The 16,803-nt window shown below is 42.4% G+C and overlaps 1 protein-coding gene across 2 annotated transcripts; it reads right to left on the reverse strand.

Annotated features, from left to right (window-relative positions):
* Positions 1–1,000: 1,000 nt before the first annotated feature.
* Positions 1,001–16,655, reverse strand: LOC107320090 (protein spire homolog 1-like). 2 transcript variants are annotated; one of them, XM_015875600.2, is made up of 16 exons: positions 16,015–16,653; positions 15,318–15,349; positions 14,691–14,855; positions 13,819–13,944; positions 13,469–13,534; positions 10,834–10,995; positions 8,777–8,845; positions 8,477–8,606; positions 7,975–8,096; positions 6,912–6,987; positions 6,206–6,357; positions 5,220–5,348; positions 3,844–3,908; positions 3,005–3,032; positions 2,473–2,615; positions 1,001–1,418 (listed from the first exon to the last, which is right to left on the reverse strand). In XM_015875600.2, exons 1-16 carry the CDS (start codon positions 16,259–16,261, stop codon positions 1,232–1,234), a joined length of 1,899 nt encoding a protein of 632 aa, XP_015731086.1. In that variant the 5' UTR covers positions 16,262–16,653; the 3' UTR covers positions 1,001–1,231. The 2 variants fall into 2 exon arrangements, 1 of the variants encoding a protein (XP_015731086.1); XR_001558137.2 differs by lacking the exon at positions 3,005–3,032 and having other exon boundaries at positions 1,307–1,418; positions 16,015–16,655.
* Between the last annotated feature and the right edge of the window lie 148 nt (positions 16,656–16,803).

Genomic DNA, 16,803 nt, shown 5'->3' on the forward strand with positions numbered 1-16,803 from the left:
CAGGCTACCACACAACATCAATCCCCCTCCTCCTTTGCCTTTTTGCCATGAGAGCATTTCACGATGCTCACGATCACAAGGTAGTAAAAGGGTAAGTCAGTAGAAAGAGCACACATGGCACTGCAGCAGACATGCAAGAAACAGAACCCAGCACTGCCTTTGCTCTCCTAATAAATCATCTATATCAGTGCAATGGATGCTTTTTCCCCCCATACCCAGGCCCTGAGAGATTCTTTGAGCTTGCAGATTAATCAGAACAGGCTGATCTCAGCTCGTTTCTTGCTCTGCCTTAACTACCTCACTCAGCAGGCATGCAAGAGTACCACATGCCCCCAGCCCCACTCTTTGCCCATCCTGCCAGCAAGCACAGCTGTGGCTTGGCTGCCATTCCTTGCAGCCCGCAAGGAGCCCACCTGCCCGATAGGGATGTGCCTCCCAGCAGCAGCAATTAGCAGATGCAGTAGAGGACCAGGACAGGCAAGCTGCACCCCTCCTAATTGACTGAGAGAAGAACAACACTTGAACTTGCTCCAAAAGGAAGCACAAGCTTCAGCCTCTCTACATTCATTTATTTGCAGAGCTTGTCCAAACCCGCACGTAGGCAGCAGCTTGCAGACAAGCAATTTAGAGGAAACAGAATCAGGCCAGCACAAGTCAGTTGGAGATATTGACCCTTCTGGCACTTTGGAGGCACACCTTGAGCTCAGCTTAAACACGTTTTTCTTCCCCTCTCTAGGGGAACTGGCCCTTCTTTTCCACTTTGCAGCCATTATTTTCTTTGGTATGACTCATTCTAGCTACAAGTCCACTGTATCCTTCAGCACTGCCTTTTTCCAGGCTCTGCAAGCCACACCAGATAGAGCCCAGACTTACAAACAGAAGTTTCAGCTTAAAAGTTGCCTATATTACAGGACACAGGGCAAAGTGTGCTTAGCAGTGAATGCAAACAGTACCACAGAACAATGACAGCTGCAGGTGCAAAGGAGGAATGCTAGAGGCGTGATAGTGCTCCAACATTTATTTTTCCCCAAAGAAACATAAAAGGATTAAAACAATTCTAAAAACCACAATGCTTTATGCTGCTTTACAATACATAAACACCAACTGTACTTCCTGCTTAGACTAAGCAGCGGGAAAGTCTTTTACTCAGGTCTTTATGGCAGTAAAGTGCATAAAGCTGTTTAATTTAATTCAGGTACAGAACAGGTGACAGGAAAAGTATAAAGCGGAGTCATTCCAGTTTAGTCCAAGACTGGGAAACTCTCCTTAGCGGGATGTTCTGCTGCTGGTTGGAAGCCACATTCAACAGATAGTGCTCACACTGAGTACAGATGTCTGCAGTCAGCCAGTTTGCCATGGTCCTTGTATGACAGCACAGAGGCTGTGCTAGGCCATGGGGCTCCAGAATTACAGGTACACTGGAGCAGGAGAGGAAAAGAAAGAAGTAAAATCAACCTAGGTATCTGCTGGAGGGTACAGAACTTTTCTCCACCCTTCCCCAAGACCTGATCCAACACTGCTAAATGATTCTAGCTAAGTGAATGGATTCAATGGAGCAGTCAGCTCACACTCAGGAAAGTAATTAGGCACCAGAATTTCCTTCACTGAGACTTCTCTATCAGCTAATACTATTTCAGCAGAAGGGCTACCTAACAGATGTACCTGTGATTGGTACAAGGTTATGACTTACAGCATATATGCTGTACAATGTTTCTTTGACATCTGGAAGCATGGCAGTAATGTAGTCACTCAGAACTCTTCTGCAGCATCTGCATTGTGAGCCAGACCAAGGCACTGTCAGTGCTAACATCTGTAGCGAACACTGGCCTGATTTTCAGACACTGAAGTACAAGCATTTGAACCAGAAACTGCTGTGGCTATTTTAGCTATATTAGAGAACGGTAACAGAGAAAGTAGATACCTGTTCACACAGTACAACATATACAAATATAGATTTGGAAAGAGCAGAACAGAATCAGTTCTACACCAGTTCTAGATATCCAGCTTATACTCACAAGGTATTTTCCACTCAGACCTGTCAAAAGCTCTTTTGGCAATAATTCCCCTCCCAGGGACAAAAAAGGTGTCTGAATGCTGGGAGGAGGACTGAGAAAACCATCTGTCACATTACTCTTCAGTCAGTTGCACCTTAGACCTTTCATATGTTTCTGTTCTAGGTTTAGATAAGGTACTCTTGGATTGTAGGGAAACACCCCCAGCTGTCGTGGATGTAGAACACAGGGAGAATTTGGGAAATTCTCATACAAATGAATCTTTCACTAAGAATGTCCTGTATCTGAGTGCAATATTTTCTGTGAACTGTAGATTGGTTACACCAGTCGTTTGGTATAACATTCAGTTGACCAGAACGAGACTACATAATGCAGCTGTATGCGTAGGTAAGCAAACCTGCTGACAAGTATCTGGTAACATCTTTCAAGGTAAAAGCATGATGCATCTGCCCTAGCTTACCTATAACACTTCCATCTCTCCATTTCACGCAGCAACTCTGAGTTCTTCTGCTCTTGAGTTGCTGGGTCTTCTTCTCTGGAAAGTCTCAAAAGTTTTAAGAAGTGAAGTGGGAGATGTACACACATTCTGAAGGGCATGGACATCTAGAATCACAACACAAGTCACCTGAGTTCACAGGGAAACCCTCCTTCTTAGCAGGAAAGATCGCACGGCATGTAGTTGATTTATTACCGCACTTAGAAGATAAGCATTAATGCAGTGAACTCCCTGACCCTTGCATAGAGTGCAGAGTAATCCCAACAACTTTACATAGGATCAAAGGAAGAGGAGCCAGAGCTGTTTCAGTTGACATGCCTTTCTTTCCCAGTTGTTTTTGCATCTTCTATTACCGCCTCTTTTCTTAGAAACAAGCTAGAGGGTAGATTTGAGGTACCAGTGGGATGAAGGAAAGCTTCCTATGACCAAGTGAAGTGCAGAGAAAACAGAAAAGAAAGAAGATGTTTATTGTAAAGACTAGAAAGACTAGACTTGCCTTGGTGCAGCAGTCACAGCAGACAACACTAAGAAAAAGAAATACCCAGCGTTATGCTTGAGAAAAGCTCAGTAGACAAGAGATGTTGTAGTTACGGGTGACTTATCCAGAGCCTTAGTTTGTGACTGCAGCAAAGTCACTTGAAGGCAAAGTGAACAAGTCTAGAGTTCTCTGTTCAGTTTGCCAGCCCTCCTATGGTATTTATAGTACGAGGTCATCTGAAGCACATCATCATTTGAAGCTTGAAGGCTTAAATGCAAGTGCCCATTAGTTTTCACTAACAGCAGTGAACAGAACTACCACTGGTTGCATAGTTATTGCTTGTATTCAATGCAGAACTTTGCTGCTGCTTCAAATAGACTGAAATGAAGCAAATAAGTCTGAAATGTCTTTTCCTCTCCTATGAAGATAAAAACAAATCAGTAGATAATACTGGGCCCAATTCCTTTCCCAGTCACAAAGTCTGGAATCCACTTTTCCAGTCCTGAATACAAAGTTCTGTTGAAAATGCTCTCCCAGAACCTCCTCAAGCCCTTGAATGAAGTAAAATCCAACCAACAGAACAAAATGAAGATAGTAACTGCTGAGAAGTATTGAGCATTATGCTCACACAGTAAATTTGGACATTGCTAGCTTACTGTTAAGAATTAACATTGGGATTCCACTTCAGACTTAAGTTTTCCCATGTTCTCCAGCCTAGTTTGTGTAGTAAGGCAGAGCTGAAAGGCTAAGGAACCCATCCCAATCCAAGGACTGCTACTATACCAATTCTGAGTATTTTCACCGCTATTCTTTCACTCTTTTCTCCATCCTCATTCAGTCCTTTTGTACCCACTCACCTGCTGCAGAGGTAACAGCTGTAAGGCCACTTAAGAAACATCTGCTTATGGCAGCTGAAACAGATCTGTGGAATGGAAAGTTACTTGTGAATGCCAACAGGAAATATCTTTCTACCAACAGTATCCACAGCCTGCCAAAGAGCATGCACATAAGCTAACCTTCTAAAGGCTTTAGATCCACATAGAATAACAGATCCATTGAAGGATAGCAGAGAGACAGGAATTAAAAGCTAAAAAGGCAAAAGAGGTCTTATTTGTAAGTCTGTGTTTTTATGATGCAGAGGTTTCGGGCAGCTGCCAGACAACAGGAGTTTAAAAAAAGGCTCTTGAACAAACAATAGCTGTATTGTGCAAGAGCGTAACAGTAGCTAGTTAAGAGAGGGAAGAAGAGAGACATTCTTTGAGGTAGACTGCAACAGTCCCAAAGAGATTAAGTCAGGGCAACTTTGAATCCAATCCTGAAGCAATAAATGAGTCATAAGGAAGCTGATGAGTCTCTTGAACTTTATAAAAAGAACATTCATACACAGCTGGCAGTCAGAAGTGATATTATCTTGAGAAGCAGAGCTTGAGAAAGCTAAAAAAAAAAGCCAAAACTTTAGCAGCGAAAACACAAAGGGGGTAAGAGAGCCATTTTAGAATAAGCAGAGAGAAAGCAAATTAAAGCAACACTGGTAAGTAAGGTGAGAAGGAAACTGGGATTCGTGAGACAGGAGTGGAATCATCATAGCTGCACTAGCAGAACCCTTTGGCTCTGTGTATACTGCTACATAAGTGAATACAAGAAGCTGACCCCAAAGCTTAACAGCATGAAACTCCTCACATCTGTGCTGCAAAGGGCTTGCTCTGAAGACATCTGCTATTGAAGGGCTGGTGGGAGCAGGCCCTCTAGAACTGGCTGCAAATAAGTAAGCAGAGGAGAGGCAAGAATCCTGTGCTGTAGCATTCTCTGCCTCCCTCATCTCTCTGGCCTTTACATTCATCCCTCAGCAGGATGGCTTAGGTCAGCACAACTCAAACGTTAAGAACCTGAATTAAAATCTCTTACTTCTCTGTATACCACATTTCAATCTATATCTTTGTGAATTCAGAGCTGACCAACAGGAATGGCAATCAGCTGTACTAGCATAGAAATAACAGACAAAATATTGAGTGAAGGGTAGGCTGTTACTTCAGCAATTTACACAGCCTAACCTTGATTAGAAGCCATCACAGCACAAGTATTAGAAAATCCTATACAGCCTAGGGACAAACTCAGATAAGCCACATGAACAGGAAGAACTGAAGCAAAGTACCTCAGCAGTTCAACATTAAGACATGAAAACCAAGCAGCTTCTATCAAGGCAAGGAGAGCACTCTACAAGAAGAAAACATACCTTTGCTCTTGGAAAGACATCATTGCCTCCTTGGGAAAAGCCTTCTCTTTTCAGCACTATCACTGCATATCTGGTTCCAATCAGTTCAGCAATGGTAGGTGATGGCCTTGTATTAGGAAAGTAACAATCCTGTCCAAAGACAGAAATTAAGCATTAGGAAGAGCTGAATATACTTACACCGGAAAATCTATTCTCAAAACTCAGCTCCAAGAGGCTCAGCAGCATTTATATCCAGAACTCACTTCTGCTGATGGGCTGTATATGCTGCTATTAGAAAACGCTTCAGGGAATACTGGTTTAGTTTTTGAGATTTTACTCAAAAACTCAAGTAGTTTCCCGAAGCTGCACTAGGGAAGCATGTCCTTTGGCCCCCATAGCATTTAATCCAACTCCAGAGCCAGTCTCCAGGGAACTCTACTACCCTTGTGTCATGGGACATGTAGTTCTTCTCTGTGCTCCATATGATGTCATAATGTGGAATACCAATAGGAAAAATTACAAAACCATGACACCTTGGATACAGACACAGCACAGATGGTACCTTTTCCCCTCCTCACCTATGGTACAGGTTGTCTTTCCACATCACAATGCTCTAATCTTTCCCAAAAGACCTACTGGCCCCACACAAATAACAGTTATTTTTACTTCCCTTTTCAACAAGATCACCAGTTTTTATCTAAGTGGGGAGCCCAGCCCACCTGTATCCCCCACTATGTTGCTGAACAAAGAAGTCAGGGTTATGATAAGATTAGAAGCTTATCCAGAGGTGGGAGGAGGAGCAATACAGATCCTCACAAGGACACTGCAAGTTTTATATTGCCTCCAAGTAAAATATAATATCACAACTTAAGCTGAACATACAATATGGCTTAAATAAAACCAACTTAACATGCTCAGTGCATGCACAAGGTTCAAGATGCACACTGGAAACACCATCAAATATATTTATATTATATATAACCTGGCAGCTGATATGCCAGACTTACAAGTTCCTTGCTTTGAAGGCCAGTGTCTAAAGATTTGGACCTTCCTCTGTAAGGATGCAGCTGCTGCTGGCCAACATTCAGGACACCACTAGGCTGAAGGTCTCCTAGCATGGGTGTGCTCATGGGAGAAAGTGTATGATCTGCAGCAAGACCTGGATAGAAAGAAAGTTTCAGACTCTAGAAAAAGATGGATTGGCAGCTTTTAAATGTTCTCTGCCAAAAGCTGAGCAGTCAAGAGCATGACGCTGCCTTCTGAAGGCAGCTAGGCTTGCACCTCTCCTTCTCAACCCCCATTAATTCAGATCACAAAAAGCAGAGATTACTGTAATTACGCCTGTCAGTAGGAAGTGATGAGTCTTCATTAACACCATTTAGTTTAATAAAATCAAATGTTCTACTTGAACATTCAAAAGGCTCATTAAGCTTTTACTGTGAATTCAATTATGCCTTTTGGGATATGCTATCATTGTTTTGAAGCTGCGGGAGATGTACAAGCATCAGTCAACTGCAGAGGAATGGTTTTCTAAGGACACCTCCCCAGATTCATGATTTAGAAGAAGTTCCAACACTCTCAAGTACCTTTGAGTGACCAGAGAGATGCAGTACAGTGAGCTCTAACTTAAGTTTATGGCAACCCAGCAGGCCACTGACACTGATTGTACTTTGTCACCACCTGGTTTACACATATAGCAAAAACAGCACTGACCTGTGCTGCTGCAGGACGCTACTGATGACCTGGGTGAGGCAAGCTGGTTGCTGGAAGGCAGCTTTGGAGTCATTTCCTGCAGACCAGAGGACAAGGCACTCTTAAGCTTGCTCAAACTAACTACTACCAAACAAAACTCAGGACTCAGAATCAACCAGAAACAGCACAAAGCTTAGTCAGAAATAGCAACACTGGAAAAGAGTTAAAGAGTCCCAGTAACCTATTTCAAACCCAATGCTGTATGTAGAGAGCATAGTTTCTAGCTTCTCTAGAAAAGCAGAACGAAGCTGCAGCCTCTATAGAGAAAGTCTTTCTAGTTCACAATAATACACCAATAGTTCTCAGACACTGAACATTCCTACAAGTAGCACATTCTTGTGCAAATATAGCTAAGATTTTCTGCTTTTATTCATTCATATCCATTTTCCTCAGCTAAGCAAATGCATTTTAGACAAATGTTTACAAAAAACAGATTCCTGCTTGTTTGCCAGAGCATCTGTGCTAGACATAACGTGTTAGGGCTTCAGTTCTGCTCCATAGAATTTCTGACTGTGCTCAGACTGAATCCCAGAACCACACAGTCGAGATCAGTCCCTGGTATTAAAGAACCCAAAGTCTGCATAGCCCAGTTTACTGAAAAGTGGTGCTTCTTTAGTTGCTTCACAGGCAGAAGAGTGTGAATTCACCATTCAATGCTTCCTGAAACTACATCACGTGAAATGCAAATGCATCTAGCATCAGTTGCCTCACTGTGAGGTAGAAGTAGGAGTATGGCTAATATTCCTCCTATACGTATCAAGATTTTGAGAATACCTAGTTTGAGTGACAACAGCAGACCATGGAATTACAGGCTACAATCATGTCATAAAAAGAAGTATTTAAACATCACATGAGCTTCTGTAGAATCAAGGACTCCAGTGAACATAACAGTAAAATGCTTGTTTACTTTTAAGGGACAAGACTGCTCACACTAAGACTTGATTCTCTAAGTTACATATCTGTACAGATACAATGCTTGAACGGACTGTTTATACTTATTCAACCCTTTCATTTAAAGCCTTACCTGAACTCCTGATCTTGGATGCTGTGCTGTTGCGTTGACAATCTGAAATGCTGCACTGGCATCTTGGGATGTTAAACGATCATTTGGAGATTTCAAGGCAATGTTTGGAATCACAGACATTCCTGGGGCGGGAGTGAAGGAAGTGAAAGAAAAACAATACACACCCACACAATAAGATATGTTGTGGCAAGAAAGTAATGCATCTTATAACCACATAATAGGGTTTGATATTTGCTCTGTTATTTAGTATTTTAGCTTTAAGAGATTATTGAAATCCTGTTCTCTACGTCTGGTGACAAATGCGATGTTCAACTTCAAATAATGGGTTGAAACATCTCTAAGACTTAATAAGCCAAAAAGATGTTCTGGAAACATCCCTTACAAACTAAGCTTGCATTCCCTCCTTCCTTACATTATATTCCTTACATTATATGCCATCCATTATTTTTAGTCAATAGCAACTTCAGTTGTATGCCTCATAAGGTCACTCTGTAACAAATACCTTCAGGCCTGCTCTCACTTCCCCTTGCTGATGATGGCTGAAGCTTCTGTGGTTGCTTAACTTCTGCCATGAGCTGTTTGTGTAAGGTAGGCTTTGATGGTACACACTCTTTCTGCTTCCACTCCATCACCTGCAGCCAAAGCACAGCACTGCAAAGAGCCAGTAGCTAAAGTGGGGAGATGATGCTAACAGAACTAGACCTTCAGCAAATGCACTTAAATCCATATTCCCAGAAACCATCCTGTCAACTCTGAAGTTAGCTTGTTTTGCTATCATTAGATAGAGCACCGAGTCACCTACAGGTTTTAGATGAGGCTTGGGAGCAGCTACAGCAGTGCTGGGGGTCCTGCATTTTTGCTCGATGATCACCTGAAAAAGCAAAAATCGTGCTTGAGCAGTAAGTTTCTTTCTCTACAGCTTATACACCTACCCATTCAGTGGTACGCTGAATAACTCAAAAAACTAATAAGGAAAAAAAAGTAGGAAAATGTAGAAAATTTAAGTTTGCTTAGAGGTTTTTGGCAGAGACAGCTTTGCTTATGGCAAGAAATGATCCGAAGCCCTGCACAGCCCTTTGGAGTGTGCATAGGAAGCAGACAGTATTCTGGTTCTAGCAGCTCAAAATGCTCTAAGAAGCCACTGAAACAAGTGTTGCAGTCATATTTTAGTGTCAGGCCTTGATCACAATACTTTTATCAGTGATAATTCAGCTCCAAGGAGGAGAGTTACTGAATAGGTTAAAAAGACCATAACAAGAACTGTAGCAGCAGGCAGCTGCATGCATAAGTTAGAGTCCCAGAGACCGGTTTACAGCCCTACATAAACTAGGAACAATAGCAAGCTAGAATTGCAGTGCAGGTGCTCTTGTGAGGCAGGCTGTTTCTCTCATCAAGGCCAGAGCTTTCTGTGGACGGGGGAAAAAAAAAGTCAAGTTGTACATGTACGTCTTTATCTTCCTCATCCACTTACTCTTACTTTGAGGATATGCCATTTGCTTTCCCTGTGTATACAATTGCAGAATATATGAGAGTGCAGGTAAAACAACACTAGCTGTGCTTCAATCAATTTGCAGATTAGACCACTGTTTGCTACAGGAGCTTTAAAGTAGCTTTGCACAAGGGGAAATCCTTGTTTGAGAGGCTTCTCAAACAAAGGCCAAAACACTAAGGACTCCTTGCTTTCTCCCAGCACTTTTGACAAACACTCTTCAAATTGAAGCATGTGCTTCTTGTCAACCACAGGGAATATAAAGGAAATCAGGAGCCAGTTCATCCTGCCACCTTCAGTTATGTTTCTGTACTACACAGTGCTGCTTTACAGTATACAACAGTATCAATGAAATGCATAGCTGTGATGTATTTTCCCCTTTCCATTACTATTCATGTATTTCTGAACAAATTAGTCTCCAGATAAGCGTTAGAGCCTTATCTGAAGGCTGGCACCACAATTAAGAAAAGTGAGAGTTAGGGTTTTATGAGGGTTTATAGCTGAAGATTTGAATCCCCTGCACTCCAGGAGTGTAAGCAAGAAGAAAAAAAAAGATGTTGATGTCTAGCATGCTAAGCAAACTTTTCACTTTTTAAAATATTGCTCTTTATTATAAGTGGAGCTTTGTCTCATCTTCTGCCAAGATGCCGGTTTGCAAAACACACCAATGCCACAAAGCCTTATGCTGGTGTTTTAGATCTGCTCATCATTCCTAGCTCAAGCTACAGCAAGTAAACGGCATCACAAACCTTCAGAGGCACTCAGTCATTTTTATATCTACGCATCTTCACCAACATCAACATTGCTGGAAGCCTTTACCACTTGAGTCAGCACCACAGCTGCCCCTGGAAGCAGTTGAGTTTTTTTTATCCTGCCTAAACTCCTGCAGTAGACCATATACACTCCTCCAGGCCTCTCTGCCTTAGGCTGAGCAGAGCACCAACTCCACAGTGATTTTACACTTTCACACATCTCACAGCTAAGGCAAGAAATCTAGTAAGAGATGCCAAGCATTGCACAACTCAAGCAGCCTGTGAAGACAAGTGTCTGAGAACAAAAGCATGAGCAGGCAAGAGTTTGTTTAATGGAGTTGTTTTGTGCAAGGCAGCTTAATTGCTCCAGAGAAGGAACTGACTGACCCCTGGAGGGGAAACAAGTTTGCCATCCAAGCTTCATAAAAGTTTGGCTGCCCCAAATTAGAAAGGTACTGGAAATGAAGTGTCTGGTTGGATAAACATAGCAATCAAATATTGAACTGCAGCTGAGAGGGAGCTGTAAATACTTTTGGACTGGATGTACCTTTCAGTTGAAAGGAATATTGTTTAGAAACCAGGTGGTTTCCAAATTGTCCCCTGGCTGCAGTCACTCACCTTCCGCAGTTTGTACCTCTTGTGCCGAATATCATCTAGAAGTAATTCATAAGGGGAGTAGGTGCAGTCTTTCAGAGGGACAGGATGCTCTGGTCGCTCAGTGGCCTTCCGCAGCTTCACGCCATTCCGCAGTTCACAGATGACACTGGGCCACAGGGATGCCTAGGAGAATCCAGTGAGAAACAAGTCAACAACTGCCTAGAACTCATGGAAGAGCACCCCCTCCCGCCCTGTTAATGGGGCAAACTGATTTTTTGTCACCAACTTTATGAATGTATTTCATAAAAGCACAGTTTTTGTTACCGGGTATTTAAGACCCATCTTCTTGAAGTACTTCCTGCAAGCATTCCACATACCAGAAGGGTTTTTGTTTTGGTTCCCCCCTCCTCTTTCATGTCTCCATATTATTGCATTCTAGGAAATACTGAGAATGAAATCCCAAGTCTTACAATTAAAATCCTCTGAACTTCTGGAAATCAGGGGTTGAAGAGCCCACAAACTAGAGGAAAACAAAGGGAAAGCGATGTCTAACAGCAACTTATGTTAGTTGTTTCAGCCTGGAGACATAAGTTGATAAGTCATATCTTCTCATCCTGTTCCTGTACTAATACCTGTTTCCACAGGATGCTCAGGCATGTAGGACAAGGAAAGTTAAAGGCAGGGGAAAAAAAAAAACAACACTCATAATCCACTCAATAGCCTGTTTAGGCAACATTGTAATGGAAGTGCAAAGTCAACAGCTTATTTATTTCCCAAAGGCAAATTGAGTATGAAAGCAATTGTATTATAAACAGCAAAAGAGGGAAGCAACATGTTTTAGAAAACTGCCTCAGAACAGAACTTGTGATTAAAATTCCTATCCATCTTCCACTTACAGGATGAAGTGTGTTCTCTCAAATTATGCCTTCAGATATCTTGGTATAATAGCAGAAAAATCTTATGTAAACTCCGACTGATAGGCTGCCTTTAGGAGAAAGGCATTTAATTGCATTATGTTAGCTGAATTTTGGAACAGCGGTATCTCAACTCCAGAAAACAAGAGCAGTCAAATGGTAGCTGTATACTAGCCACATCTCCCTGACTATCCTAATTTATTGTGTAGGAGAACACACACGCACACAAAATCTCTTAAAGTTCTACTGAAGAAAGAGCTAGGCAAATAGATTGGGGTTTGTCTCCTATTCAACACTAAACACTTTCCATTCTGTTCAGCATCTTAATAGCTGTTCCCAAGAGATCTCGGTGCTTAGATTTCAAGGGGAAGATTGTCTTGTGACGCGTATGAATTAGCACTGCTGAGACAAAACAACCCTGCATGATATCAGGTTGCAGTATGTGTTTCAGAAAGCCCATTTCATAGCAGTCAAGATGGAAAAGTTTGGTCCACAGACAGCATTAACTGCTTGGCACCACTTAAGGCATCAGCTCCAGTCTGTGGAATCCCAGTGAAGTCGGCATCCTGGTTATTTTAAACTCCAGAGTTTGTCAGAGCGATGCAGTGAACTGGTGCTTGGAAACTAGAGGCAGAGTATTTGCAACAGACATCCTGCTTTTGGAATTCACATCTCCTGAAGGAGCAGAGGCCAAATATACTGGCCTCCAGGCCACATGTCAAAGCCCATGTATTTATTCATGTATTCCCTGCAGAAAAGCGCTAGAGCAGTTGATGAGTTTGTGGTTTAAGATAGCTTGCCAGCTTATTTTAATAGATCACAAATTTGAGAATATGCCCAAACACACATTTCACAAACATTTTCATACGAATAGTTTGAGCACGCTTCAAAGCAAGTGCTATTTAGACAAAGAGAGCAAGTCCACAAGTCTCTTGGGCCTTGCCGTTTGTCTCCACAGACTCCAGACTACAGAGCATTTGTTTATGCTGGGCAGAGCTCCAGCCAGAAGAGCTATTTGTTTCTGATTGAGCCCTGCCTGTGTAGGGCCTTGGAAAAGAGTAGAATAAGTTGATTTCTCTGCCCCAAATGCATATTCCAAGATCTACAGAAGGACAGAATGGAAAGACAAGTAACACAGAAAACAGAAGGTAATGAGCTACATCTCCAGCCTCACCCTCCTTCATGCCTTCATTGAGCTGCTGGAGCTCTACAACTATAAAGGATGGATGGAGTTGCTTTCAGTCCCCTCCAGCCCTGAACTAGCACAGACTCTAGTCCACCTTACTCCAACCACCAACAGGAAGTCTTCTGGGAGCTGTCAATCCAGCTACAGAAAGGAACAGATTCCTTTTGACAGGTATCAATTCCTGCCAAGAGATGGAGCGTGGGGCTCATTTTCAGGAAGAAACAGCATGAAGTAACTACTTGTGGACACTTATTCCAAAAAGTGCCTCCAATTTCACTTTTAGAAGTGGTTTGAGTTGAACCACAAAGAGGCTCTTTGTGCAGAAAAAGCATCCACATAAGGTAAACACATGAAATAACTTAACTTCAAGTTCACTTCCCAGCTTGTTTTGCAGACAAGTCTTTAACTACTTAAATTCTTGAACAACCTAACAAGTGTAATTGACATTCAAGGTCTATTTTTGTTTGTTTAAACAAAGGAGTCACTGGGAAACCTCAGAGAGCAAGGGTAGACAAACAAGGCCAACCTCCTCTAATGAAGGAATTAAATCCCTTACCCACTGTTTTTCCTTCTTCTGCATGTGGGTTTCCAGCAAATCTTCCTCATCCATTTTTCTCAGACTCTAAGAAGTGAGCACAAGAGGTAATCATATCCAACTGTCCAGTGCTTTCCCATTTATCCAGTACAAATTATTAACGTCGACTTGAAAAGCTTAGAAGCCCCAAACACCCAAACGTTCACAATTTACAATAAATTCCTACTAATTTATTACTAAAAAAAAATGCTCCATATCACAAAAACAGACTATCAGCTAGGTACTCCATTTCTAGTGCAATGGGAAGATTATAACTGGATCAATTTATGGAGGTAGAAGGCATAGTAGGTGAGGGGTGATGCCAAATATACCTCTTTGGAGGTCTGGATGATGGACACCAGCTTCTGAAGTTCCATAAATTCAGTAAAAAGACTCCTACAGGTCATCTTGTAATGACTGGTAGCCTCAGAAGGCACGGAGAGGTGATGTTCACAGGCCTGAAAGAAGCAGAACTGTTTATAAGAGATCTCCTAGAAACAAAAACACACGAAGGCAGAAGAAAGCAAAGCTCTTTTTCTCCTCAACCTGTGGTAAAATCATTTTTCTTTGCCCCCTTGTATCTTTTTGTTTGTTTTGTTGTAGATGCAGAGGAGCAAAGAAGATGCCAGATGTTATATTTACAGTAACTTCAGTAGTTGTGCGATTTATATATCCTGATCTCTACAGGTTGTGTTTTGAAATAAGTACCTGGAAGGGAAAGCTTCCAAACCACAACAAAACACAGCAGGTGGAGTCACTTGTGTCGTTTTCCCCCTTGGCCTCCCACCCCAATTAGACCAGGGCACAGACAGCTGTTTGTTTTCTTAATTTATGGCTGAGAACAGGCTACTAGGTTGAGCTGTGATGTTCAAATTCCCTTGCAGAAACCAAATATTACAGACAAGTGACTTGTTTCAATATGCATAGTCTTCTAGGTACTGAACACTACTGTTGGAGACTACATGCTGAAGGACCCTAAGCACAGCTGTGAGAACCACATTCAGATTTCCTTCTTTTCCATAGACACCTGAGTGCACCTTAGATGTTTTTTGCCTTCTGAGCTCTGACAGAAAAGCCACATTCCTATACCATCCAACAAACTACCCAGCTTCTCCCCAGAAACAGCCTGTCATCCTGATTAACAGCATGATTAGCCATCAGCTCCTCTAAAGCAGCTGTGTTTACTATGCAATAAGAAGAAAACCTTGATAACATCCTGCAGGGTGACTGTTGGCTTCATTCCCTCATCATCCAGTTTCAACATGAGGCGGAGTAGTTTATCCAGTGGATCACTCAATTCTCGCTCCACTTGGCTGTCAATTCCCCAGTCCAGGGCTTCATAGATCACCATTCCCAAGTACTCCAGCAGCTGCAGACAGAAGCCAAGGAAGAAATGCAACTCCACAGCCCTCATTTTCCTATTGCTGCTGCCCCACAGGGCTGAGCACATCTCTCAGGATGAGAAGGGCTCAAAAAGTAAATGACTGCTCTTCAAGTATCCTAGGACACTCCCCAGTGAGCTATGTTAAGCTTTTAAACTACCTTATCTAGCACCTCTAAATGATGTAATCAGGACAAAAAGCCTACACATTATTCCACAGTAGCAGCACTGGTGCACCCTGCTTGCTTACCAGTCCCATAGTCTTACTGGAGCTCACTCCTAACATTTTATTTCATTTTTCAGATTGCAGGGGACAGTCACACCCACAGTACCCAGTAAATACAAATGCCTTGTCAGTTTAAGGCAGCTAGACGCCTACACCTCCCACACCAGATTTCTACACAGCAGGATTATATCTGTGCATATACAAAAGCAAAGATACAGGCTTACCTTCTCCTCTGACTGCTGAATACTGCCAGCATCTGAAAGGGAAACAAGAAGAGGTAGGGCAGGATGATAACTGCACTGCAAGATACCCTTTGTTTACTGTGACCATTAGCCCCAATTTAAGTACTACTGGTTAGTTCCTTTTCTTTGTTAGTACATATGTAACTACAAGGAAGGCAATGGATCTTTGTCTTCATTCTTTACTACCCACTCTTGTCCCTGCACTCAGCCTAGCAATGAACTCCACAGCAGTGCAAGTGCATAAGACAAAGCTTGTTGCTGTTTGCTAGCTACACAGAACAATAAATAATAATAATGGAGAACTAACAGTCACAGATTTGGCTTGAGAGTTAATACAATGGTGGAATAACAGATTAGAAGATGAACAGAGCAGGACACAAAATGAAACCTCAAATTATTTGTTTCAAATAACAGAAGCTGCAGTAAATGAATCCCAGCTATTCCCTAGAAGTAAATGACACACTAAAGCATCAACAGAAAGATTGGCAGGCATATCTGCATTACCTCTTATATAAAGACCTTTAGAATAAAGCACAGACAGAAGAACAGCTTATACAGTGAGAACAACCTGAAAGTACAGAGAAGAAGGGGAAAATTAAAAGCTTTTCTCCACTTTGTCCCTAAATTTCAACCAATCACAGAAGCAACCCGTGGCACCCACAGCTACTTTCACTCTTACCAGACTTATGATACACCCGGAAGGAAACAGTGCCATCAGCATGAATAAAGATGCTCCCCGGACCTTTTATGAATACAGAATGGAGTGATGGGTACCGCCCTTGGGCTAATTCCTTCATCCTGAAGCAACACCAAAAGCAAATAGCCCAGGCTTGTTCTTCGCTTATAGGGTGCTCAAAGCACCTCAGAATCTCAGCTAGAGAAATCTTTGCAGCATTCTGCTCACAGCATGGAGACTCCGTGTTCATTTTCACAACTCTCTGCTACACTAGGAAGCTTAACAGCCTCGTTCCCAGAACAAGAGAATGCTCAGGTGGCAGCCTTTTATCAGTTATGACCCAAGGAGGGAACAAACCCTCACGCTGCTCCACACAGGTGTGAATGCTAATGCCAATTATGCTCTAGCTTTTTAAAGGGACACCACTTTAATTTGCATTGGCACAAACCTCTTTGAGGGAAAAACAGGAAGCATGTAACACACTGGATTCTAAAATAACGAGGTGGGGCAAAAGTTCTTCTCAGCTTAATGTGGTTGTCTCTAGCAAATACACTAATGGCAATACTAGTAGGTGCAGGTGAGAGAACATTCATCTTTGGCTAAAGTATGAGGAAACAGAGATAGGACAAGGGGGTTTTAAACTGAGACAGGGGAGTTTTAGGTTAGATATTAGGAGGAAGTTTTTCACACAGAGGGTGGTGACGCACTGGAACAGGTTGCCCAAGGAGGCTGTGGATGCCTCATCCCTGGAGGCATTCAAGGCCAGGCTGGATGTGGCTCTGGGCAGCCTGG

Source organism: Coturnix japonica, chromosome 1, assembly GCF_001577835.2.
Source record: "Coturnix japonica isolate 7356 chromosome 1, Coturnix japonica 2.1, whole genome shotgun sequence".
Lineage (NCBI taxonomy): Eukaryota > Metazoa > Chordata > Aves > Galliformes > Phasianidae > Coturnix > Coturnix japonica.